Source organism: Strix aluco, chromosome 15, assembly GCF_031877795.1.
Source record: "Strix aluco isolate bStrAlu1 chromosome 15, bStrAlu1.hap1, whole genome shotgun sequence".
NCBI lineage: Eukaryota > Metazoa > Chordata > Aves > Strigiformes > Strigidae > Strix > Strix aluco.
In genome coordinates this window covers 20,607,588-20,632,653 of record NC_133945.1, presented here as the reverse complement: position 1 = coordinate 20,632,653, position 25,066 = coordinate 20,607,588, and the positions used below count along the sequence as shown (strand labels likewise).

Sequence of the window (25,066 nt, the reverse complement as noted above, 5' to 3'; positions counted from 1 at the left end):
GAAGGCACTAAGTGAGCTTTAAACCGACAGCGGGTAGAAGCGGAGACACTTCAGTCCCTTGCGTTGAATAACGGGCTGGAGCAGGTTTCATTCCGTGTGGAAAACAGGAGCACGGGGCCGTGCAGGTGCCAGCCGGCCGCTGCGCAGCCCGCCTTGGTTGTACCTCTGCCTCTTGACATTCCCGATCCAGGATGGCGGCTGGGGCCGGGCTCGGACCCGCCTGCAGCCGGGAGCCCGCGGGGGCCGGGGGCAGGATGGCTGCGGTCAGGGCCAGGGTCCCCCCCGGCCTCGCCGGCGGGCGAGTGTCCTGCTGCGGGGCCTGGAGGTGCCCCGGAGCCGTGAGGCTGTGTCACTTGGGCCGCCTGCTAACTGCTGTATGTCACCAGAGGTTTGACACCCTGGTTTAGGTTGTGAGTCACTTTTTACCAGAAGAGAATTCTCTTCAACCCCCTTTTTGTTTTTATGGGTAAAATCTGAAAAGTTTTTTTGGGGGGGCTGGCTGCTTTCCTCCTGCCCCCCTCCTGGGTTTTGTTGGTAAAGGATTTCGATACCTGCCACTGCAGGAGGGGTTCTGGAGCATGGTCATTGTCCTGAAACCTAAGCAATAATGAGGGAAATGCATTGGTCAGAATTTTATTTTCCACTCTTTCTCTAACTGCAAACCTGGCACTTGAGAGAAAAGTTATTTCTGTGAATGTTTTGCTTTTTCCTCTTTAACCCCTGAAGATGTAAACCTCTTCCTCCTACTTTTTATGTGTTTTTGAGTGAGAATAGAAGAAACAAGATCTGGTACTTCTACCTAAAAAGGAAGGGGCTTTCTGCTTTTAATACTACTTTTTTTTAGATCTACCTTATAGATAATTTTTAAAAGGGCACAGACATCACTACAATGATGTACTCTTAACACAACTTTAAGGAGATTGTTCCTTGAAAAAGTTGTCTTTATTCTTTGCTTCAGATAAACCAAGGAGTCGATATGCGGTGAACAGCTCTGGTGACACCACAGAAGATCAAGATGGGGACTCCAGGTAGGGGGAAAACATTTCTCCTTGCCTAAGAGTTTGAAACAGAGGAGAGGTGGCCGGTTGCTCTCTTGCCTCCTAGTTCACTAGGCAAATTCTCTCAGACTGTATAGAAGATGACCTGCCAATAAATGCTTTAATGCCAAGTTATGAGCAAATTAGTGCTTAGTAATGAGGAACGTCTCATGAGGGAATGCTACTGAATCTGTTGTTTTCTGGGCAAGGTATAGGTCAGTTATTTTATGCTCGTTAGAAAGGCAATATTACTCTTTCAAAATTAGGAGTATTAATCCTTTGGCAAAATTCCACTTTTCTTTACCTGCCTCCCTCTAACTGGATATATTATTCAATTGCCTCAAATTCTTCCCTAGCTCATGTAATTGTCGTATGGAACTGCTGTGCACTAATGAATAACTAATTTTGTTTCTCCAGATATAGCTGCCTTTGTGTCTGTGGAGTGAAATAGTAACTCAAAAGGAAACCAAGACTTAAAGATAGTTTTAAAATTACAGGAAATCAGTGGGTTACAAATGCATTGCAAATAGGCAGTGTTACGTATGTACGAATGGACCCTCTAATTAGTTTTTGTAGAAAATTTGAAATCTGCTGTGTGGTTCTAAATTTATGGCTATCAGATATGAGACAAATCTGGGAAAGAAAAGGGGGTTTTTGTCTGTTGGACTATGGTTCAATTTCAGATCTTTTTTGTGATGCGTGTTTTGATCTCCAATGTCAATAAAATGGGGTAGTTGCTGCTCTTCTCTCATATAAGAGTGAAAAAGAATTACTCATCACTTGCCCCCCCCAAAGAAATTTAGATCCCAACCTTGCAAAATGTAAGCTCGTTCTTAACTTTGAGAATGGTTTAGCTGAAATTAAAATCACCCATGACAGTAAACTTTATCAATTCATATGTTTTTCCAGGACTGGGATACAAAAAACCATATTTTGCTTGAGGTCATTCGTATCTCTTGCCTCTTCTGGTGTCTTTCAAACCTTCAAACACTGTCGTGTCTCCAGGGAGTGCACTCTGGTACAGGGCACAACTCCAGTGGGAGCGAGCCGTGGTTTTGTAAGTTTGGTGACTAGTGAACGGTGTTTCAGACTGCTGGGGACGGCAGCTAGTGTGCACACGAGGAAGGCTCAGTGCACACGTTTGCTGGTTATCTCAGGGGTTTTGTTGGTTGCTGTTCAAAACCCTGGCTCTAGTATTTCCCTAGATAGATTCAGACAGTGTTGGAATGGTACCAACTTCTGTCTGATACTGATTCTTGTTGCCTCTGCCATTTTGGCAGGTTGGACAAAGCACTTAATGCAGAGCTGCGTTTGCTGGATGTTACCTGTGGTGCTGAATTACTGTGTTGCAGCATGTGGCTACTACAGTGATGCAGGAAGAGCTTTTATCTTTTCAAATTATGGTCAGATGAGAAAACTGCTAGTATTTTCCTGAAACTGGTTTTAAGTAGATTGAATGTGCTGGCGTGTAACCTACATAAAACCAAAATTTAGATTATTTCATTGTAGTGATGTCCAGAGCTGTGGTTTTGAAAGTTAGTGCTTAATCTCCTCATTAGGTATTTATTATTAAGCTTTTAGTGTTTAAAAGAATTTATGATCTCTCATCTGAGCTCGCTGAATCAAAGTATCACAGTTCTGAAGCACTGAATGAAGGAATGTTAAGACAGAAATCGCCCTCTGCAGTGATGGTCTTCAGAGAAAAGAAGTTGTCATTTGTACAGTTTTGTATTCATGCTGCAGTGTCTGCACTTGACTCTTACTAAAGTCAGTGTTGATAAGCCCTATAACTGCTTAGATGAAGTTGAGGTGTCAGCCAACGCTGGCCTGTTAGGAGGGAATCCCTTAATATTATGTCCTGCGGATCTGTTTATAGCTGCCATGGAGGTGAAGGGGAAATAGAAGAAGAGAAGCATTTATGTTGCTCTGAAAGTGCTGGTTCTGCTAGAGGCCAGATACCAAGGTCCAGCACACTGCTTGTGCTGCTTATGTGACTGGGCATCTGCACTCAGAAATTCAAAGTCTCTTTGAAAATTGCATTTGTTTCAAGTTTGCTTATTGAAAAGCTTTTTCCCAATACCTGGGTAATCAGTGTTGTAAGTCCGCTGCATCCCCTACAACTGATGTAGCAGCTAAACGTGTCCTTCTCTTCAATGATAGCAGCTAGTAGAAGAAATCACTGATTTGCTTTATATACTAAGTACTATTAATTTATACTGGGCAAGAGGAGTTTTGTTGGCAGAGTTAATATCTTTCATTGGACTTACTGATACAGGTGGAAAAAAGGGATCTTCAAAACTGTGTACAACAGGTTGCTCAGACTTTTGATTTGTATCAGACCATTTTGGGAGTAACAGAAGTTGACGCCTGTGGTGCAGAAGAGATTCTAAGGGGAGAGTGGAGGCAGAAAGGTGCAGATGTCTTCGAGAGAGTGAGATGCATATGATTTGTAAACTAGGAAAGGAAAGAGTTTAATTATCATTTGCTGTAAAAACAGTGTTGCCCTTGAGCTCCTGGGTTTTTCTCCTTACCAGTGTTATGAATTTTTGCTCCCGGGCTCCTGTTTGGAATGTGTTTTGTATGTTCCCATTGACGACCAGGCTGGAGACACCAGGAATGGAGAGACTGGTTTTGTGAGAGCCGTTCCCATTACCCCAGTGGCAGCTCTGCCCCTGTAAGTTCGTTCTTCCGCAGTGCGGTGGTGCAGCGGTTCTCTTGCCGAAACAGTTTAGTAGTCCATGGAGACATTTCATCAGCCTGAAGTCCAGCCTATTTTCTGGTGGTGGTGATTTGCTGATTGGAGTTGTCCTTGATGAAAGTAATTCATTAAGTGGTTTTGTATTATTTCTGGGAGGCTTCTTCAAGGAAGAGTTAAAGATCCCTTTAAATCACCGCATATCAGTAGCATCTGTGGAGGTTTTTGGTGGCACAAATTGAGGCTTTGGAGTGGACAGACTGCTAGGTTGAGTTGATGGTGTGTGGCAAGTTTGATAATGTTGAAGGGTTGGGTCTTTCCCATGTTTTTGTGTTCAGTAGCAAAGGTTATTTCAGATTTGTCTTGTTGCTGCAATAGTTCTTATGATGGTTGGATTCATCCATTTTTATACTGGATGGCTGTCTTTAATTTACTAGCAATCTAGCACCAATGGTCTCCTAGATAAGGTTCGTTGTGGTTTTTTTCCTAAGCTACTGGAACCCACATCGATTACTTTTGAGCTGACCTTTCCTGGAGCAGTTGAGGTGTATGTATTTGTTTATGGCATCAGAAAGGACAAAATTAGATCAGTTTAGGTGCCTTAACTCTCCATTTCCATATAGCACATATGTATGTATAATTGGATTTCTTTTAACCTTCAGACTCAAATTTACTGGTGATTGTTGAACTCTTTGTTTTTTATAGACAATTGCAGCCTATTCATAACAATCCTACCTCTAGGTTACTGGTGTGTATTTGTATTAGTTTCTACAGTGTAGCATTTCTACTTGTATTAATTCCTACTGGAGCTGTGTGTTTGGATCTTCAGGATATAGATTTTTCTTCCTTTTAAAAGCAAGTCAACCAGCAAAAGTAGTTGAGGTGTGTTGATGGTGGCCATGCAACAAAAAGGTGTTCAGAAGAATCTGTCACTGTCAAAACAAATTGCCAGTCAAGTGTTTCTCTGTTGGCTTCTTCTCAGCCTTTCATCATTTGTTTTTGCTCTCTTCAAAAACATCCTTCAGTTTTTGCATACTTTACCAGTGATACATACCCCTCACTGCTCATCCAGATGCCTGCCAGTCTTTTTTTTTTTTTTTTTTCCCTGAAAGAACATGAGGCAATTACTCTTTTGAAGCCATAAAATAATGTTTTGTTAAATTGGTTTGAAATGTTTTTTGTAGTTTTTCTGAAGGTGGTATAGTCAGCAAGCAAAAATTCTAATGAAGATGCATGTATAGTAACATATGTTACACCAGACTTTGCATTTTTTAGTAGCGTAACTGACTAAGTGAAGGAGGTTTAGCAAGTTTGACAGCATTGATGTCATTAGTTGGCCAAATGCTTCTGTTATAAAAAAAGTCAAGTTACTGACAAACAAGGACTTGAATGTCCCTTTCTAACAAACAGTAGTTCTCCTGTGATAACATTTCTGTATCCTCTGTCCCTCCTTCACTGGACTCCAGTGTTCTTCCTTGTATTTATTCTGAAAGGCTTCCTTTCTGTAAGCCCATGCTTTTCCATTCATCCGTCCGTCCCTTTAAAAACACCCTTCCTGTAATATCACCCCCTTTGTATAGTTTGTCATTTGGGATTGCTCTAGATTCCCTTTTCAAAATGACCAGTAGAAATGTGCTGTCTTTTGGATTAATAATTGTTGGAGGTTTTAATTTTGTCTCTATGGACAGCATAAAAGTTTTATCAGATTCGTTTTTCAGTATATTTAGGAAATTTGTTTCAGGAAACAAGTCCTTTTTTTTCTTGTTATTTGGAACAAACAGCAGCAGACTGTTAAAATGAAAATAGGTGTTTGTTTCTCTGTTATAAAAGTGAGTACAGCTGTTAACAGAGCCTTGCTCTCTACCCCTGTTGAAAAGAAGGTTTTCAGGTTCTTTGCCTTGAAAACTTTTTCAGCCTACTTGTCCTAAGTTTCTGCTCCTTGCCTAGGGAGACAGATGAAAAATGACTTCATGCTTGTGCTGTGATTCTGGACAGACTTGTACCTATTGTTTAGATCCCTGGGGAGAGCAGCAGCAGCTCTGTGTGCAAGGCCCTTTACAGAATCCTGGCTGTGTGTGCAACAATAAATGTTTGGCATCCTCTTTTTCTAAGTCTTGTGGTATGGAAGCACCAGAACCAATTGTGAAGAGCTGTGGGTCATTTGGTGCTGCACAGGATGTTCCTTGGGTGAAAATGCTAGTTAATAGGCTAGAGAAAAACCTGAAGTTTAGAATCTGCTCTAAATCAGACTGCAGCCTCTTCTATTTTCTCCTAAGGTAAGCATGAATTAAAAAGTACAGTGTAAATACAGCTCCATAAAGGCAATGTATTGTGGGAACACAGTACAGCAGCCAGTGTTAGTGAGAGGTCTGAAATGCCTTAGCCTGTTTTCGGCATGTTGTCAATCTAAGCCTGCAATATATCCCTGGAGTTCACCTACCATTAACTTTTGACTCTCCTCTGTAGTTATATTTCCTTTACAGGAGTTTAACCCTTAATAGTTCATCCTAGTTTTTAATATTATCTCTTTTTTTTTTTTTTTTTTTTTTTGTATTTTGTGTACTTGCCTCGTTTATTTTCTTTTGTTGTGTTTTGTTTTGTGTTTATGGCCATGTTCCCATTTCAGAGACCAATGTCCTCTAACTGATGAGCAATTGGTTTCAGGGTAAGACCAAACGTTCTAAACAATCACCTTTGTCTAGAATGGCTTTCTTTTCTCACCATCCTTTTAATTGTGCTTTGTTTCTGGTTTCTGTTTTACACTGAATGATGAGATAATTATATGCTAAATCACAATGTCTGTAGGAAACATATTGCTAAAGGTTTATGCTAGGATAATTACAAAGGTCCTACTAACATTTCCGTGCTTCCTGTAGGGTATCCAGAATGGGTGTGGTACTGTCCCTTCTGTGAATTGAGAAAAGTTGTGATCCTTCGAGAATGCAACAAGTGTAGTCTTGGCATTGTAGTTATTCCAAAAGGAGCCCTAAAATAAATTGCTTTCTGATGAGCAATAAAAGTACAGATCAATGGGTAAACTATTTAATCCCACAGTGATTATGGAGAGCTCTTCAGAGACCTGGTTTTGAGCACCTGTGCTGGTTGCTTGTTCTTGGTGCCCCACTAAGCTCAACTGGATTGATTGCATTATGCCCCCTTTTTGAATGTGTGGAGGGAAAAGTGGTTATCTCAGCCCAGGGCCCCAGAAGTATTAAACTGTCTCTCTAGTCCCTGCTTAACATAAAGATGCTCACTTAGTTACGCAGCTCCCATTCTAAACTATTTCAAAGAAGAATTCTTTATTAAAACCTTGTTTTGAATTCCTGTGGTATATAAAAAGTTATTATCCATTCTTGGGGAAAAAATGAATTTGTGTTTGAGATTCTTTTCCCCCTCCCTTTCCGTGTGCTAAAGCAATTGTTGTTTCAGCTGGGTTTCCAGAGGAGATGCTGGTGACAGCAGTCGATCTGCACTAGTGTGGTTTGTATCGTACTGCTGGACTGTCTGCTGTTGCTGCTACGTTGAGCTTGTGATAGGAGTGGTAGGATATTTTGGGCAAACCAAAGCTTTTGGTTTTTGTATTTAGTTTCTGCCTGCTGAATTCCTTAGTACAGGAGAGGTTTGCTTCCCTCTGGAAATCACACTGCTCAGACTAATCTCATAAAAGGAGAAGGGACTGTTACTGCCCAACTGTGAAACCTAATCTGCTTCTAACAAGCTCTTGGACTCTGATAAGTCAGTATTTTTAGGTCATCTTAATATACCTCAGAGATTAGAAAATCAGTATTAAAATATTTAAAGTAAAAGTGTTATTTTCTAAGATGAGTTGATGAATTGAAATGATGGGAATAATGTATCTGCTGTCCCTCAATTTCCCTATCATCCTGAGGCCTAAGGAATGTGTAAATTATGTAGAGCATTGGGGGGAAAAAAACCCAAATCAGAAAAACCAAGAAATCTAGGCTGTCAGATGAGAGAGCAGGACTGGAGTCCAGGTTGCTCTTGGGAGAGCCTGTGGTGATACCAGGTGTCTGTACCCATCAGGGAGCACCCGTGTAACCCATCACAGGGTTATCTGTCCTGAGCGTGTCATCTGGCTGCAGTCACCGTACTCTCCCAGAAAGAGAAGTCTCTGCTAGTGAGAAGATACTGAGGACTTTACAAAATCAAGCTTTTAATGTCCGCCTCCCCACAGAGCCACATACAAGGTAGAGCAGACAGAGGGCTGTAGGTGTCATGAGCTCTGCTGAGGAACTGCTGAACTGTTATATTAGCACCACGTTTATCTGTTAAAAGATCTGCTGGTGTAATTCCTTGTAAAAGTCAAATCTTAACAGTGGTGAAAGTCATCATAATGATCGGTTTTCCAGCTCCCAGGGTATCCTTTGCCAAGGCTGGGGGAGGGAAGAGTAACTAATTTCTCACCAGCAAGCAGGCATTTTCTAGTTTACCCTCCTTCTCCCTTCACCCCACAAAACATATGCTTGTTTTGGAACCATTGCTATTACAGTCTTCCTGGCTCCATGATGAGTCAATTAATGAACACAGCTGAACAGGGCAAGAAGAGGGGGAAAAGCTCACTGCTGTCACGGTGACATTTTTTCCTATTTTGAATGTGATCTCCAGGGACTCTCAGTCCAGATCCTGTTTGAGGACGCTTTGCCCTTTCTTCACAAACTCTGTGTGCTGTGCAGCCCCGTGCAGTGCGGTGGCCGAGGAGCGTGGGCTCGGTGGCCCTAGGAGTCTCTGGCTAGTCTGCCCTCTCTCTGCTTGCCCTTAGCTGTGTTTGAAGCAGAGCAGCCAGGGATCTGGATGTTTGTACACAGCTGCTCCTTCCATAAGCCAAGTGTAAGCAGCGTGCTGTGGTCAGGATGACCTGTTTGTACAAACACCAGAGGCTTTGACAGTTTGTAAAGTCCCTCTGTTGTCCTTCATTTTCAGTCTATGTAGGTCTAATAAAAGAAATGCCCCATGGGTCATATGCAGATGGATAGACACAAAAGATCTGTCTGTGTGCATTTGTCTTAATTTCTGTAGTACTCCATAGCTCACTCAGACTGAAGCAGGAATATGGTGCATTAATTCCTTCTCTGGGCATCGAGGGCTCACTTGTGGCCAAGAGATAAGGTGAGCGCAGCACACACCCATGCCTGCCCTTTTCTCTGAGTGATAGTGGGTTATCTGGGATACCTGCCTGGTGGAGGGGGATGGTCTGACAGGGACATATATCCCTGAATGTAAATAAAGAAAATGAAATAAACGTCTTCATTCTTAAAAAATTGGTCTCATCAGAAACTGGTTTGAAATTTATGTGGTTAAATGGGAGCCTCTGAGAAATCGGATGAGGAAAGAACTCACTAATATCAAACCTTGCACTGCTCCTGTTCTAGAACAAGTTCCCTCCGGCAGCTGAGGTGTTCTTCCCTGTGGATTTGAGCTTCACTGTCTCAGGGGACACCCTGAGGAAAACAAGTGTTTGTAGAGACCAGACAGATGTAAGGCCTTTGGAAAGAGCAGTTGCAGAACTCCTCCCTTGTCACTCTGGATTCTCACCTGTTTTTGCAGTGGTAGCTGTATTTTGCAGGGGCAGACTCCTTATAGATACTTGCCCTCCTGTCTCGCAGCTGCCGCCTTCCCACCACGGATCCAGAGCAATCCAGTAACACCAGTGGTCGGTGTTGGGAAGGGCCTGCCCTGTCACAAATTTGTCTCAGTTTGGTTTATCGAATGAGAAAGCCCAGGTGAAGCCAGGCAGCTCTCAGAAGGGTGCTAGTGGTCTGTTGACCACAGGTTCAGATCTGTTAAGTGAGTAACTTTGAATCTCACTGATGAGCTTTGGGAAAGGAAGGACAAGCATTGGTTGTATGTTTCTTCTAATTGAATCAGCTCTTTCTTGCCTTCCTCTCTGCCATACTGGGTGGCTTAAAGATCTCTGTTGTGCTTGAGTGACAGGCTGTGTCAATATGTAGTTGCTTAGTAAGTTCATTAACCTGCAGCTAAATCCAGGCAATGGCTAACTTGAGCTGTTTTGATATTTAAGCGAACTGCATCTAATCTTTCCAATGTATTTTGCTGAGCATGTAATTAAATAAGCATGACCCTGCAGTCTTTGTTGTGAATGCTTCCTGTTTTATAATTGTGATGATCTGAGAGAAGTAATTAAAGGGTTCTTAATTTTCCATAATTGGTGGTACTCCAGGTACAGCAATTTAGACACAAAATGCTTTAAAAACTTGTGAGTTAAATATACCTGTATTTGGAGGAATATTCTGGGGGTATGCTTTTTGAAAATTGTAATAACTTCTGTTTCTGCTCTTCAAGGTTTTCAGATGTCATCCTGGCAACAATTTTGGCTACCAAGTCAGATATGTGTGGCAAAAAGTTTGAACTGAAGATTGATAATGTTCGCTTTGTTGGTCATCCCACGTTGCTTCAGCATGCGCTTGGCCAGGTACGGTATGAAGGCCACTCTGGGGACCTGCCTTCTTTATAAACTGTCTGGCTTAGTTAGGAAACTTAGAATTCAGAATGTGCTTGTTGGCTTTTGATCCTGTTTTTACTTCCTGATGCTCAAAGCTGTCTTTTACTTACTTCCAGATAAATACAGTGAGTGGGAAACTGAGGGAGCCGGGTCAGTGATTCACAGAAACCCCCTTCTGGTTACTGTCAAAAAGCAGTGTGGGTAAAGAGAAGTAATACTAAGCAGTCCAGCTCAAAAATCTGTTTCTCACTAGGTTAGTTATTGCAAGTTAGCTTTTTAGCACCTCTAATTAGGCACCTCTAATTAGTATAGCAGCTAAAAAAAACAACACCCAAAACCTTCACAAGCGCTAAAAGCTTCATCAGAGCCTTGTTTGGCTTTTAACTCTTTTCTGGTGCTGAAGATGATTCGCAAGGCTTGGTTGGAATAGGTAGGATGTTGAAAGAGGTCTGATACTTTCTTGTGGATGAAGTCAGGCTGCTGTTTGCATTGAGACCTTGCTCTCTGGTCTGTGTTTTAACTGCTTGGAATGAAAGCAGTTGCCACCTAGGCTATGGAAAAGGTCCTGCTTAAACCCAGAAAAGAACTTACGTGCTTCTATGTGCAAAATATCCCCTGTCCCATTCCTTCTTCCTGATAGACTGTAAGAATTAACTAGGCTTTGGTAATTTCTGAACCCAACAGTGATCTCTGTCACTGAACTGCTTTGGTCTCATTTTTCATCAAATTTACTAAGTCGTTCATTTTTTTAGGGAAAAAAATCTGCTTGCCAATTCTATCATCCTCTCTATCTATAATTAGAGGTGCAAGCAGATTGTTGGCAACTGCTGCTTGATATTTAGAGGACCAGACTGCTTTAATCCAAGTGAGGAACTGGCCTAAGCATCAGAAAATGCTAGTGTTCCACTTTCGAAACTCAGTTGTGAGTCTACAAGAAATGTGACTCACCAAGACTCTGTCCTCAAATGTTTGAGCTGTTTTGGAAGACAGAATTCAAGTGTCCCCAAGTGCATCAGCAGCCCCAGACAAGGCAAGTGATGGACCAGGCCCAGGGTCCATACAGGGACCCCAGCCGGGAGCAAAAGGAGGCAGGACCAGAGACAGGGCTGGAGGACGAGGCTGCAATGGACTGAACAAGGGTCCAGCCAGGAGAGAAGCTACATACAACACAGGTCGAAGGTCCATCCAGGAGGCAGGGCTGGAGACAGGCACACCTCTAGGCCCTGGGCTGAGCTTAAATGGGACTCCTGGGTCATGGGCTAGCATGTGTGGTGGGGGAGCCATTGGGACTGGCCAGGGCCATTGAGACCTTTCGGTGCCCTCAGGACCCTCACAGCTGTGGCCTGTTCTCTCACAGTGTCAGATTCTGTTAATTTTGCTAATCTAGTCCGAAAGGCACAACTTCCTAAATGTGGTGTAAACAAGGTTGTAAATTTGTGTTTGGAATTTTTTCACCACACATTACTATACCTTTTTATCCACTTCCGGTCAGTTTTATCCTAATTGCATGAAATGTCTCTTCATTTTCAATTTGTCTAAATAAAATTGCATCTGGGTAGACAAACTTATAAAATGCTGTGAACACTTTTTTGTTACTTCCTGTAGGATCTTCTTTTTGGGTGTGTCTTATCACCCCAGTAGGCACCCCAGAACTTTCTAGTGTCCAGAATGTTCTAGACGTGGCGGCCATCTCTGCTAGTTCATTTGAGTCTAAATCTGGGCCCCTTTTGCAGTTAGGAGGAAGCTAGATGGAGCTCCTTTCCCATGGAACAAAGGCAGTGGCCAGAGTAACCTGACAGTCTCTGGTTTGGGTTTCTTCAGAGTTCATACTGCAGTAAATTAATCCATGGGACAGCTCAGCAAATTCTTACTCAGATGAGATTCTGGAGTTACAAGAGCACAAATATTTAATCATGTGTGCCAGACCACCATTTATGTAGCAATATTCTGAATTCTTCAAATTCCTTCAGCATTTTCTTAACCAGCTTAGTCATTTCTTCTTTTTTCTGGACAAGAGGTGATATGAAATCTGGCCTGCATCACAACTGATGTTAATGGTGGAAGCTTTTTGATTTTAAGGAAGGAATAGGATTAGCCCCTACACTCAGAAACGCTTTTGAGTCTTTCTTGAAGTTCACAAGACATCCTGGAACCTGTAACACCAGAACAAATAAACACAGTAAATTGGCTTTACCACCCTCCCATCACTGCCTTTTTGATAGAACTTCACTTACACTTAGCAAAAACAAAAATACGCATCACTTCTTTTAGTTTCTCTATTTTTTAAGACTACTGAGTGAAAGCACTCGGATTTTGGAGTTCGCTGCCGAGCAGTTCGTTGCTGATGCTTGGGACCTGTCAGGAAGGGTGGATGCAGCTCTGCTTTTGCCAGCTTCTCTGTGTTTGCCCTTCTCAGATGCACATATGTTGGGTAGAGACCGAATATTAGGTTAGCTGGGTGTTTGGCCTGGCAGGTTATAGCTGTTTTCACTTGGGATTGGATGGGTGTTCAGCAGGGAGCTTCGGGGGTGGCAGGAATGTCCTCTGGATTTTGTGCTCCATCTTGTGGCGACGCTTGCTCGATTCAGAGTTGTTAGTCTCGGATGTGCAAATTCAACTTGCTTGTCTTGGCTTCCACTGTTCCTCCCCAGCAGAAAGTCTGTGCCTGCATTGGGGATAAAGATATCTGCTGCAGAAACAATAGGGGAGGGCAGAGAATGTGTTTGAAGTCCTGCAGGAAGGGAAAATCAAACCTTTTATTTTAGTACTACAGTTCTAGAGCATATTTTTTCTGATTAAAAGCAACAGTTTGTAACATGATGCAATCCAAATGAGGATTTTAGGAAAGGAAAGAATGTGTGGCCTGGGATGAGAAATCTATGGACTTCTCTTTAATTAATATATATGACAACTGTGCTAAGGAATTTACACCTAGGGTCCCTAATGATGCTAAAATATGATAGTAAAGACACCTAATAAGACGGCTGTCTTAACTGATTCTCATTCCCATGGTCATGACCAAAATGCTTTGGTTTAAGTTTTCACAGCTTCTCAGAAAAGGTGGTTGTTGTAGAGTAACTGTGGCTTAAAAAGTCCCATAGTTTTATTTTTTAAAAGTCAAATTTGATGGTATAATTTGAATTGTCTGCTCTCTTTTTGCAGCAAACTTGTTACTTGACTGAGTTAGCCTTTTTATTTTTCAGGTATCCAAAACTGATCCCTCACCAAAGAGAGAGATGCCCACTATGATTCTCTTCAACGTGGTATTTGCACTAAGGGTAAGGACTGTCTTCATTCCATCTGACATTGGGATGTGCTTCGGATGTATAAGAGAATGCAGCAGACTCGTGCTCCGGTAATCTCTTGTAAAACATTCAGTGCCTGATTTCATTGCGATGTTTTAATTTGAAACAACAAACCCAAACAACGTGGAATATGACGCTAACAAGTGGAAAAGTTTTCCAGCCCAGTGGAAAACAAGTACAGTTGTTCTCTTCAGGACATTTCTAGAGTTTTTGGTTTTAAATACCCAGAATGTAAAGGCATGCAAGACACTTCGCAAAATAGCTACAAATGCAGTTGCAGGTCCTGTATGTTTCTTGTCTTCTGTTATTAGTGAGCTGGTAATCTGCTGTGATTTTTCTAGACCCTGCAGTTGAGGCTTGTCCAACTAAGCTGTGTAAGGAGGCAGCCTGGGTCTGACCGGCCTGTGTGTCGGATACCGTTCTCTGTACGTGACTGCTCTACTCCTGCCCAGGATAGGACCAAATCCACCCAGCTGCAGTAGTGTGCTGCCCAGCCCTTGCGACACCGTGCAGCTCGGGCCTTGGTGGTCGGTTCTGCTCCAGAAGCAGAGGCAGCAGGCGGTGTGGACAGTGCCTCATGCTTGGGCAGCCTTAAGAGTCAGGTCCCCACCATGGCCTTGGCCAACCCAAGCTTGCTCAGTCCAGAGTCATTCAGAAGCCTACTGTGGCTCTGAACAGCACTGTTTTGAACGCTTACTCATGCTGTATGATACAGAGACATGTGCCTTTGCTCAGTGTCTCTAGGCTTTTTTTTATAATTAAATGGCCAGTGTTTGAAAGCTGTCTCCTCTTATCAATGAGATCATTGTAAAGGAAGAGTGCCAGGGAGCAGCAGCTGTAGCATTCTAAATGAGATGAAGGTACAAGTGAAGAATAAATAACTTTTGATGCTCAGCAAGAACCTGAAGCAAATACGTAGTTTTTGCTTGGAATTTTTTTCAGGCCTACTCTATTGACTAGATATTGGTATCTGTGTTAAGGGATGCTGGCCTGGCTAATTAGGTGGTATAAAACCCCAGAAATTTCATTATGTTCGAGCATTATTTGATTTCTGAGCTCTGGCTTTCTCTTCCCAGCCCACAGGTTGCATCTGTGGAGCCATCGTATTATTTTTTTGTCATGTATACGTATGAAGAAACATTTTAAAAATAAAGGAGTTGGAATAGCTGTCTTTATGGAAATGGTTGATTTTTGCTCAGTTGGATATAATGTAGTGATTTAAAAGCCTCCAGCTCCCTGCTTATGAAATTACTTTTTCTTTTTTTTTTCCTTTCAGCACTAGAGCACTAGTATTTTTCTTACCACTGGCTTTCCAGTGGTGACTAACATGGACCTGGCCACAGTCCAGGTGACTTGTCCTCAGTTGAACAGCAAGGCTTCACACAAGACAATTATCCTGGCAATTGGTCTGAATCCACCAAGAAATCGTTCACTGAGTTCTGCTGGGGATCTAGTGTTCTTGTGCTCTGGGACATCGTTAGGTGCTGAATTTGCAGTACAGGAGTTGATTTTAGATTTCACACATTAAGAGACATTAGCTTCAAGAATGTTGGTGTTCTGGTGTATTGGTGAAGCACCATGCTTTGGTTGTAGGTAAGTGTGTGTAAATGCACATGCAGACACAAACATTCATGCACATTGAGTCATGTGGAAGCAGAAGTGTTGAAACCAGTGCTCTTTCATTCACAATATTGCAAGAGCTTGGTGAAGTGCAATGAAGACTATTATCTAGCCTACATTTTCCTAGAATGTAATTTCTAGTGGTTCTCCTAGGAAAACTTACTTCCTTTTGCATTTTGGCAATGTGATGATACTGATGTAATTGTGTGTGTAATGCAGCACTAACTCATATTTGCCAAATGAAACACTCTTAGTTCATAGAGAGCTGTCAAGTTTCTGGAAAGTGCTGTGCAAGAGGCAAGTGGAAATTTTCTCCTAGCATGGTGTAGTGTGCTGCAGAGGGTGGGTGGAGGCATAAAGAGATAAAGATGAGAGTCCATCTGCAGTGGGCAGACAGAGCAGGCAAAGTCCCAAATGCTATAATCAGCACTGATCCTGCTGTGTTTAAGCTTCAGGGTTACCAACGTGTCGTGACTCAGCAAGAACAGTGGAATCAAAAAATGATGACTCATGGTTTGCTGGTTTACATGCCAAGTTATCGCTTGCTAGAACTGTAAATTCCTTTAAATGTCTTAACAAACAAGAAGCAGCTGCTTACTCAGACTGGAGCCACCAAGTCCCCCCCCCCCGTCAGCTGTACTTACACGATAGATTTTTCCAGCACTTTCACTCTGGGACTTGCACGAATGCAGTGTTAGCAATAAGCCATATTTGTGAAATGTTTGGGAGCGTAAATCCAAATTCATTTCGGTTTGGGATCAAATTGTTGATCGTGTGTTGGTAATTCTTACCTAGTTACTGTCTTGTCAGTATATAAGACAAACAGCAGTATAGCAGCATGGGGTGAACGGGCTATGTTAAAGGCACTGCAGTCCTTACACCTTCAGGGACTTGAACATCGTAATATTTCACCTTTTCAAATAGCTTGACACTTTCTTTTCTCACTGTGTGAAATTGGTCTCTCTAGCGGAAGGCCCGTTAACAACTGGAGAAAATAAACCAGATGAGAGTATCATACTCCAGGTGCTGTGTTCATTTGATGCACATAGACAAGCTCAGAAATCCTTGAGTCTTCTCTTTACCTTTGGACATCTCTGAGCTTCTGCTTTGCTGCTGCTGGAGAAAATTCCTTTCTTTTGCCAGTTATCAGAGGCTGACTTTTGGTATCTACTGAAGATAATTATTTTGACTACTTATGCATCACTGCAGTTCCATATATGTGATTGTGGCTGAATGACCAACCTGTTTCTTTTCTGTGTTGCCTGCAGGCCAATGCAGATCCATCCGTGATAAACTGCTTACACAACCTCTCCCGGAGAATCGCCATCGTCTTGCAGCATGAGGAACGCCGCTGCCAATACCTGACCAGGGAGGCCAAGCTGATCTTAGCTATTCAGGATGAAGTGTCTGCCATGTCAGAAAGTGAGTGCTGAGCTTAGCTTTGTGCAGGAATATGTTTGTCCAGGAGCACATTTTCAGAAAAGTGCTGATTGTGCCTTCTTACTTCTTTTGTGGCTGGGATCAGTACGAACAAGTTCTGGTGCTCTTTAGCATTCTGACAGCCTTTGATGGCATTTTACCTCATCCAAGATCACTATCCCTATGCAGAGATGTCAGCTTTAGAAGTGAAGTAGCTTCTTTACTTTCCTTACTAGCTCAGTTCAGCGCTATCACTGGAGAATGTGCGCTGAACCATCACATTTGGATCTTCTTCTCAGGCTGAGATGGAAGAACTCATACGTAGCCTGCTTCACCCAACCTAGAGCAAGTTTCCCATGCTTTAATGCTGTGTGCTGAGTCACCAGACTTCTTGTGTGGAAAATTTATTCTTACATGTTGTTACCATAGCTAGCAAACAGTTACAGAGCATTTTTATAGACTGTATTTCAGAGCAGTTTACTATAATAATGTGCACTATTTAAGGTGAACTCTATCTGACAGTGATGCATCATCTTGCTGCAAGCATTAAAAATTAAAACTGATGTATAAAACTAAAAGCACTTGAAATCATCACTTGTCAAATTCACAGTTACATGTGCTTAACTGAGTTGAGGTTTAGGACAAGTTGGCAATAATTCACTATTATTATTCTAACACATGACTTATTGTAAAAGCTTTGAAAGATAATTGTAGATTGAAAAGATATGGATTCTGTCCCTAAGATACTGGTTGGTACCTAGTACGGGAAGAGGAAACTCTTTGCTTCGAAATCAGTTGTTTGCTTTCTTGTTTTGAAATTTTCCATAGCCACAGAAGGGCCCCAGTCACCTTTTCATCACATCCTACCCAAGTGCAAACTGGCCAGAGATCTCAAAGAGACATATGACAGGTAAGTGGGATTTTCTTCCTAGCTCACAGTATATTGCTTCTCACTGAGACGATGTTATCCACCTCTTCATGCTGTTGACTCATTGGGATTTGTGTTTCAGACCTAGCTTGCCAGGCAAAATGTTTGCAGAATTGCTATCCTAATCATTACCTTGGTCTCCCTTTGGATATGTTATGGTTCTTAAAAGTTGGTGATGTTTGTCACAGCTTTAAGAATTATTATTTTCATCCTTAGCACAGACACACATAATGACAACTGAATCGTAGAATTGGAAAGTGTTGTAATATGAATATCATACTGCTGCAGAAATGCTCTAAACCTGCAGCCAAGTGAAAAATGCTGCACCTAGCACTGATGGCAAGTCAGATACTGCCCTGGCTTCATTTGGTTACACTGTGCATGTCTGGACAGTAAATTTGGATTAGGTGGTGAGACTTTCAGCCGAATGAAAAGTGTAACATGCTGTTTCTTGACTGGATTAAAAGTTCTGGCAAGGATTTCAAAGGAGTGTGGAGTTAGTGTTGAATTTCAGCAGGAGCTGGCACCAGCTTCCTCCAGCGTACTTCTGCTCTGACAGCTTGTCAGTGCAGGCTCCTCAGGCGAGGCAGACCCCTCGCTTCGGGATACGTGCTTGGCGAAAGACCTTGACAAGGGAGCACAGAAGGTTTTGGTGGGGAGGGAGATGATGTGCCCCTTGATTAGGGTGCTTGTCAGGCCTTGGGAGAATTACTCTGGAGCTCTTTGACTGTAGAGCACATTGTATGACATCAGACAGACCCTTTAGCCTCCCTAGATTGCGGTTCCCTTTGTACAAAGGGAATAATTGCAAAGCCCTGTAAGGTAAGGCACCGAGAGCCTAAATAATGTAACGATTGCAAAGCACATTAAGAAAACTTCTAATAAGCTGGTTTTTGCTATGTTCAAGAGCTGTGAATTTCAGCTTGTTTGGAAGGAATTTTGTATGTTGTTTGATACTTGATAAACAACATGAAACAACATACTAAAGCTTAAACTAAGGCACTTTTTATGTAGCCTGTAATGCTAATACTAAACTTGACCTACTACTTAGATTTTTCTGTTCCTCTAGGGCTATGTCTTTGTGACTGGGCAAACCCTAAAATGCTTCCAAACATTTTAGTGACACAGTGACATCTTGTGGCATTTAGCAGTGACTGGAGGAACATGTGGCCCAAGCTCTTGGAGTGTGCTAAGACAACCCTTCCATGACATGAGGAGGAATAGACTGACCACGGAGAAACACACATTGGTGCTGCCCCCAAGATGTAAAATCAATCAGTGTCTTCCTCATTTAGTCATTGAGAGCGGGGGAGAAGTGGTGCAAGTTAGATTTTGACACTTTAACGTGACATTGTCATAAGCTGATATAAGAAATAAGGTGTTGATAAAAAAATATCTGTGCATTTGGTTGGAAAGCTCTATTTGAAGAATAAACAGCTGGCTGGGTGGTAAGGTGGTGTTCTGTGGTATTTTTCCATTAATGCTTCATATGAGAGAATAGGAAACATGCTTATTTCATCTGCAATCAGATCAGTTGAGAGAGGCAGCAGCACCTTGCCAGGCAGGCGTAGAATTAAAATTAATTTTTGGTAAGGTAGAAGAAATGGTCTAGAAATAGGATTTTTATTTTGCAACTCCAAGATGAAGAATTCCTGTGTGGCAACAACTCTGGAGTGAAGTCTGTGTGGTCTTCTATGAAATGAGCGTTAGTCACAAGTGACATGGGGTTGCAGGAAAAGCAAGTAGACAAGAATGCATAAAATAAAAGTCTTGTCTGTAAGATAGGAACCAATCCCACTCAGGATTGTAAAGCCCCTGCTGTAATAAATATTGTATCCAGTTTCGGGCATCACATTTCGAGAAGGATTTGGGCCACCTAGAGAGTGTGGAGGAGTGTGAATGACCTAAGAGGAAAGATTGAAAGATCTGGTCTGTTTCTTTTAGAGGAGAAGAGACTGCTGGGAAGTGTTCAAATGCATGCAGTGACAATGTGCTGTTTTAAATTTACAGAGATTTCTGGCATAGCCTTTGGCATAGGGGAACAGCACAGTAAAGTGGAGGGAGCACTTTGAATTGCAGATGGGAACGCAGCGCTCAAGCTAGCATTTCCCAGTGTCTGCTGGTGTCTGCAATGCCAGTCAAAGGCCTCTCCAACGATCAGGGTTGCTCCAGAGGTGCTGTCGAGCCCTTGGTTTCCTGTAGATGGTGCTGAGGTATTTCAGGCAAGACCCAACATGTCCCTTAGCAAGTTGGTTTGTGCAAAACCATGAGTGTATGAATCTTTTTATAGTTCAAAATGTCCCTTGCGTTTTGAATGAAATGCCTGTATTTTATAACGCGGGAACAATAGCCAGGTCATCTTGACTGTAACACTATTGCTGCTATAGTTAATGGAGTGTTAATAAACTGACAGTTTAGAGGTAATCAACATCTAGTTCCTGGGACCTTTTTAGAGAAAAGGAATGGAGAAAACTAGAATGTTTCTTTTTAATTAGTTCAGAAAATAGATTAAAATAGTCTTCGTTCAGCTTGTCCCCAAACTCCAGCATTGGTGTGGAACAAAAAGCAATGGCTTTAGGACTAAGAAAGTCCAGTTGCCAGTATCTCCAGCACTGAAAAATTTACCAGTGTTGCAGTGGGTGTCTCTTTTAAGCCAGTGTTCAATTTAGGGAATTAAGACAGCTTTCACCAAGTTTTATCTGCAACTGCATATAATATGTTAGCTTGATACTAGCTAACTGCCTGCTGTTTTTAGCAAAGTTCTCTTAGCTTTATATTGGAATAGAAGTGAAAGTATGGGGAGGTTTTTGGGGAGGATTGGATTGTTTGTTTCTTCTTTTTAATACACAAAGAGCCTTTATACATTTTTAGCCCAGTGGGATTTGAACTGACTGGTAGATCTAGCCTATGTCAGCAGCTCAGGGAGAAGTGGAATAATTATATGAGACCTAATGAATTATTAGATATAATTTGTGTGGCTGTACTGTAAAATATAAACCCAACTACAGTTACTTATCAAAGGATGGGCAATGTGTCCTTTACAAGGAAATGTGAAATAATTTCAAAGCTCTAAGTAGTCACAACCTCTAACAAAAATAAACAAACTCCAAAGCTACAAGCTCGTCTTCACCAAACTAGAAAACTTATTATTAATTTCTGATATAAATAGGATTGACATAAAATGAGGTGTGCATATGTAAAAATTCATAATCCTTTTATTGAATATCAGGTGGGATTGTCTCTGTTTTGCCAATAGTTATGAAAAAGAAGGCTGCAGTTCTGTGAGATACTGGCCAGCTTTTGGGTTCCCATTTTGGGGCAGTGGCTCACAGTTGCTGTTCAGGGCAGAGCATAATAGAGCAAAAGAGCAGTGATATTCCAAAAAATGTTCCCCAGCTTCCTGCAGCTCTGGAGGTGGTTTCTGTATATTCAACAGCCTTCAGCTGATCTCACTTCCCGGAATTACTCCACAATCCTGTGAGCCAGAGTAAATATTTAACAACCACAGCATCCTCTGATAAGGAGGTCCATGGCTTAACTAGTTTCTGTGTTTCTTTCTATTTGTTCTGAACTTTGTTTCTTCTAGTATCATGAGATATCTCATAGGTCTTACAATGGAGAGACATTAAACAGCTTTTTTCCTATTTACTTCTCCCTGTCTCAGTTTTAGACTATGATATCCCCTCTCAGTATCCTAATCCCTCACCATGTATCCCTCAGTATCGCTCATCATGTATTATCTAATCAGAGATTTAAAAAAAAAATGTTAAAACTAAGTGTTCATGGGGTAAAATGAGATGTCTTTGAGGTTTAATAGCCAGTTAGAGTATGGGAAATGAAGCTATTTTTGCCCAGTTACTCTTGAAGTCTGGGGGAAGAAGGAAAAGTTGCAGCAAGGTCTCTGGATACCAGTTAAGTGATATAACAGCAGATGAAATTCCCTATAGATAGATGTAAAGTAATGCGTGTAAAGCCAAACAACCCTTATATAGTACCTAACTGCTGTGAAAAGAGTTTTTGGAATTACATCAGGTAGTTCAGTGAAAATGTCAACTCGGTGAAAAAGCTCAGGGTACAGTAACACCACAAAAAATTCTCATAAAATGTGAAGAGTGGTTAGGAAATGAGCAAAGAACAACAGAGAGCCTTCTGTAAACTCCTGGTGTACCTACTTCACTTTTGAATCTTTGCAATTCTGGGTTTCCTATCAGGAGCTACTTAAACTGTGTCCCTGAGGTTCATAGCGTGCAATGCAGCCTGGACTCTTTGCTCCACAGTTTTAGTTGGTTAAGGATAATAAAGTAGAATTGGAGCTAGGTGACTCTCTGATGCGACTTTGAAAACTTGTTTTCTTGGTATTCTCTTCTGTTGCTGGTTTTTGCCATTCTGCTTCTGCCCATAAAAGAAGGTGGCTTCTGGGTCTGCTGGTCCCCAGCCAAAAAGCTTGGGGCAACTCGTGGAGGTTTGTGAGGCTCACAGTAAAAAGCTTGCTAAATAGGTGACTTATAGGGGAATCTGTAAAAATGAAGACAAGTGTGGGTCTGAACTTCACTTTCTGTGACTTGACTGTATTTCATGTTGCATGAATCTTTGTGTATATATTGGTGAAATTATTTAACTCTGTTGGCTGTTAAGGGCAGTCGCATACATTGCTGCTGGAGGATGTAGCTTATTCCTTGTCAAATTATTAGAAACTTAAATTATTTTCCATTCAAGGAGGGGCAGGTGAAGGAGAAATCATGTACATAAAGCTATAATAAAGGCTTGAAATTGCACAGTTGAATGCAAATGTAGAAGAATGAAATTAAGATCCAGATCAGAACTGAAAACTGGTTTTCTTGTTGTCTTTAATTCTAGGCTCTTGTATAGTGCACTGTAGACAAAATTATGCTGAGGAGAGTATAATTATGTAATTAAAGCTTCTGCCTTAGTGCACTTGGACCGAAGAATGAAAGGAACCAACTGTATTTTTTTTCTGTTTCCTGAATGTTAAAGGGAAGATATCCTTGCAAGTGTTTCATGTTTTCGTGTACCTCTGCTTCTTTTTGGTAACCTGTTTTAACAACCCTGATAGCTTTCAGGTAGTCTCTTAACTCACATGTTCTGTTCATTTATTGTCATGTTTTCTCCTGTGGGTATTTGGCCCGGTAGATAGTGTGGATAACTGCTGCTTCAGGATGCCCTTTACCTTGATGTATTTTGAGAGAATCCAGCTTTATCTGTCAGTTGGTGTATGTCTGGTGGGACAAGCAGTGTTACTGGAGTTGCAGCATTTAATGCAAGAAAAGCAGAGGTGTTTGCTGTGCTTTGCATGTTCCTTCAGGGTTTGGAGCCTCTGATCAGATGTGAGGTGGTAGTGCCAGAGAGACAGTGGATTCATCCTTTCAGTTCCTCTTAAAAAAAGGAAAACATACATAGTACCTACTCCATTTGCAACTTGAAAGATCTGTTATTTTTCAGAGGTCAGTGCCAGATTTGAGAACAAAACCATGGCCTTTGCTTTTGAAAAGCATTGTCTGCAGTGAGATTTTCCCTAATGAGTCTGATCATGCACAGGGCAGGATGGGATCGTGTTGGCTCTCTCATCACTCTGTTGTGGTTTGGTGAATAGTTACACTGGCAGCCAAAGCTACCCAATGTTTTTGTTTTAAAGCTGAATTTTCAGGTCTTTCTAATCCCTGTATACAACCAGATGAACTTGAAAAAGAGCATGTTAGTTTGTGGCCTACAGTTGAATGCTAGGTATAAATGTTTAAATCACCACATAAAGAGTTTCCAAGACACTTATCTGCTCCTGGCCTGTTCCTGGCATGTTTTAAAATCTGTTTTGTGTAGAGGGGAAATTCGTGGGTGTTAAGGACACAAAAGTCATATTACGAGTCTCAACACACTTGAATTTGAAATTCAGACTGGAATTTTCAGAGTGCAAACTTTGAAATTTTATTTTAGGCCCCAAAAAGTTCTTTTGGAACAAAGTTTAAAATCAAAGGACATACTGAGAAATTCAGCTCTCCAGTGTAGACACATTAGCTGTTGCTTAAGATTGATTTGCAAGTTTATATGTATTCCTAACTCAGTATACCTGAAAATATGTGGTGGGCCTTGCCTCTTCCTCCCTGTTCAGTCCCACTGCCTTGAGCAAAGCTGTTCCCTGGGCAGTGTTGTGAAGGTTTGCAAGGTGGTGCTTGCTTAGCTCCTTGTGGTATGTTACCCTTATGGTATCTTTACTCATATTTAAGTAAATATAGTATATTTCATCTATAGGTGATAGATGAAATATACTGGTATATTTCGTCTGTTGTCTAGATTTACAGACTTCTGTAGAACTACCTGAATCACATTTGTGCTCTAATCTCCCAGCTTTCTGGGTTTTTTCAGTAAAAGAGGCTTATAGTTGCTTTCAGGCTGAACATGAGGGTCAGACTTTATTGTCATTCCTGAGATGTCCATCACTTCCACTCCAGCCCTGGTGTCTGAAGTCAGCTTAAAGGCTTAGCTTGGTCCCTGTGGTTTCCTAGAATGAAGAAAGCATTTAACAAGCATGTGTGTGACAAGCAGGAGTAGGTTAGTAGGAAAGAGCAGAACCGAAGGAGTCCATTATTGTGGAAATGTGCTGCTCATAACACCCCTTGCCCAGTACAGACATCTCCTTTTCTTTTTCCTTGGAGAGGAAGATGGAAATTGGAGGTTAAAACATTGTGCCCAATTCATCTTGTCCTTTGCAGCTCTGGTCTAGGGAATTTTCCAGTGCCTTGTAGTAGATCTTCAAGAAACTCTTTTAACTTGAGATACTGCTGCAATGTTAAGAGCAGAGGGAGCAGAAGATCACTGGGTGAAGCCTTTCACATCCCCCCAAAGACTCATAGGGGATAATGCTCTGTAAGTACAAGTTAAGGAAGCCCTTGCAGCTATGAATCAGCTGGTCCTTAGCCAGTCTGGGGATAGACAAGGTACATTCAGTCTTTTCTTGTCCTGTGCAGGGGTGAATCTGGACCACTGTTTTCATTTGTTATACATGGTAAATGTATTTATTTTCTTCCTGTTTTAGTCTCTGCACAACAGGGGTGGTCCGTTTACATATCAACAACTGGCTGGAAGTGAGTTTCTGCTTGCCTCATAAAATTCATTATGTTGCCACAAACTTTATACCCCCTGAAGCAATTGAGAGAAGCCTGAAATCTATCAGGTAAGAGCAAGCTCTGTCCTTCAGAGTGTGGCCAGTCCTTCCAGTTCCAAGTGTGGTGCTGCAAATATCTGTGCTGGCACACCTGGGAGGATGAAGTGACACTGAGCTGTAGCAGTGGTGGGGGCACGGACTGATACAGGACTCCCTGAAGCTGATGCCGTGGTACCATGATGCTGCTGTATACGTGGCGGTGTGAAACCACAGCTTTTGTGTTAACGTGTTAATATTAGGTGGCTGTACTGAGGTGATGCTGCAAGAGAGGTTTGTGCTGTTTCCAGTCAGAGGAATTGTGTGTTCATTTTAATCTGTTGACCCAGAAGTAATTTTGCTTTTAGAAGAAAGAGACCCCAGACCCTGTGATATCTTAGTCCTGCATTCCAGGTTTATAGCTTTTT

At 41.8% G+C, this 25,066-nt stretch overlaps 1 protein-coding gene across 10 annotated transcripts in view; it reads left to right on the top strand.

Annotated features, from left to right (window-relative positions):
* The window catches only part of NPRL3 (NPR3 like, GATOR1 complex subunit), a 45,452-nt gene that overhangs the window by 542 nt on the left and 19,844 nt on the right, over positions 1–25,066 (top strand). For 2 of the 10 annotated variants that reach the window (XM_074840815.1, XM_074840812.1), the window contains exons 2-8: positions 959–1,028; positions 6,359–6,397; positions 10,054–10,183; positions 13,417–13,491; positions 16,407–16,560; positions 17,386–17,467; positions 24,534–24,671. In XM_074840815.1, coding sequence (XP_074696916.1) covers positions 10,100–10,183; positions 13,417–13,491; positions 16,407–16,560; positions 17,386–17,467; positions 24,534–24,671 — 533 coding nt within the window. In that variant the 5' untranslated portion in view covers positions 959–1,028; positions 6,359–6,397; positions 10,054–10,099. The other 8 variants (XM_074840816.1, XM_074840814.1, XM_074840811.1 and 5 more) reach the window with 7 other exon arrangements.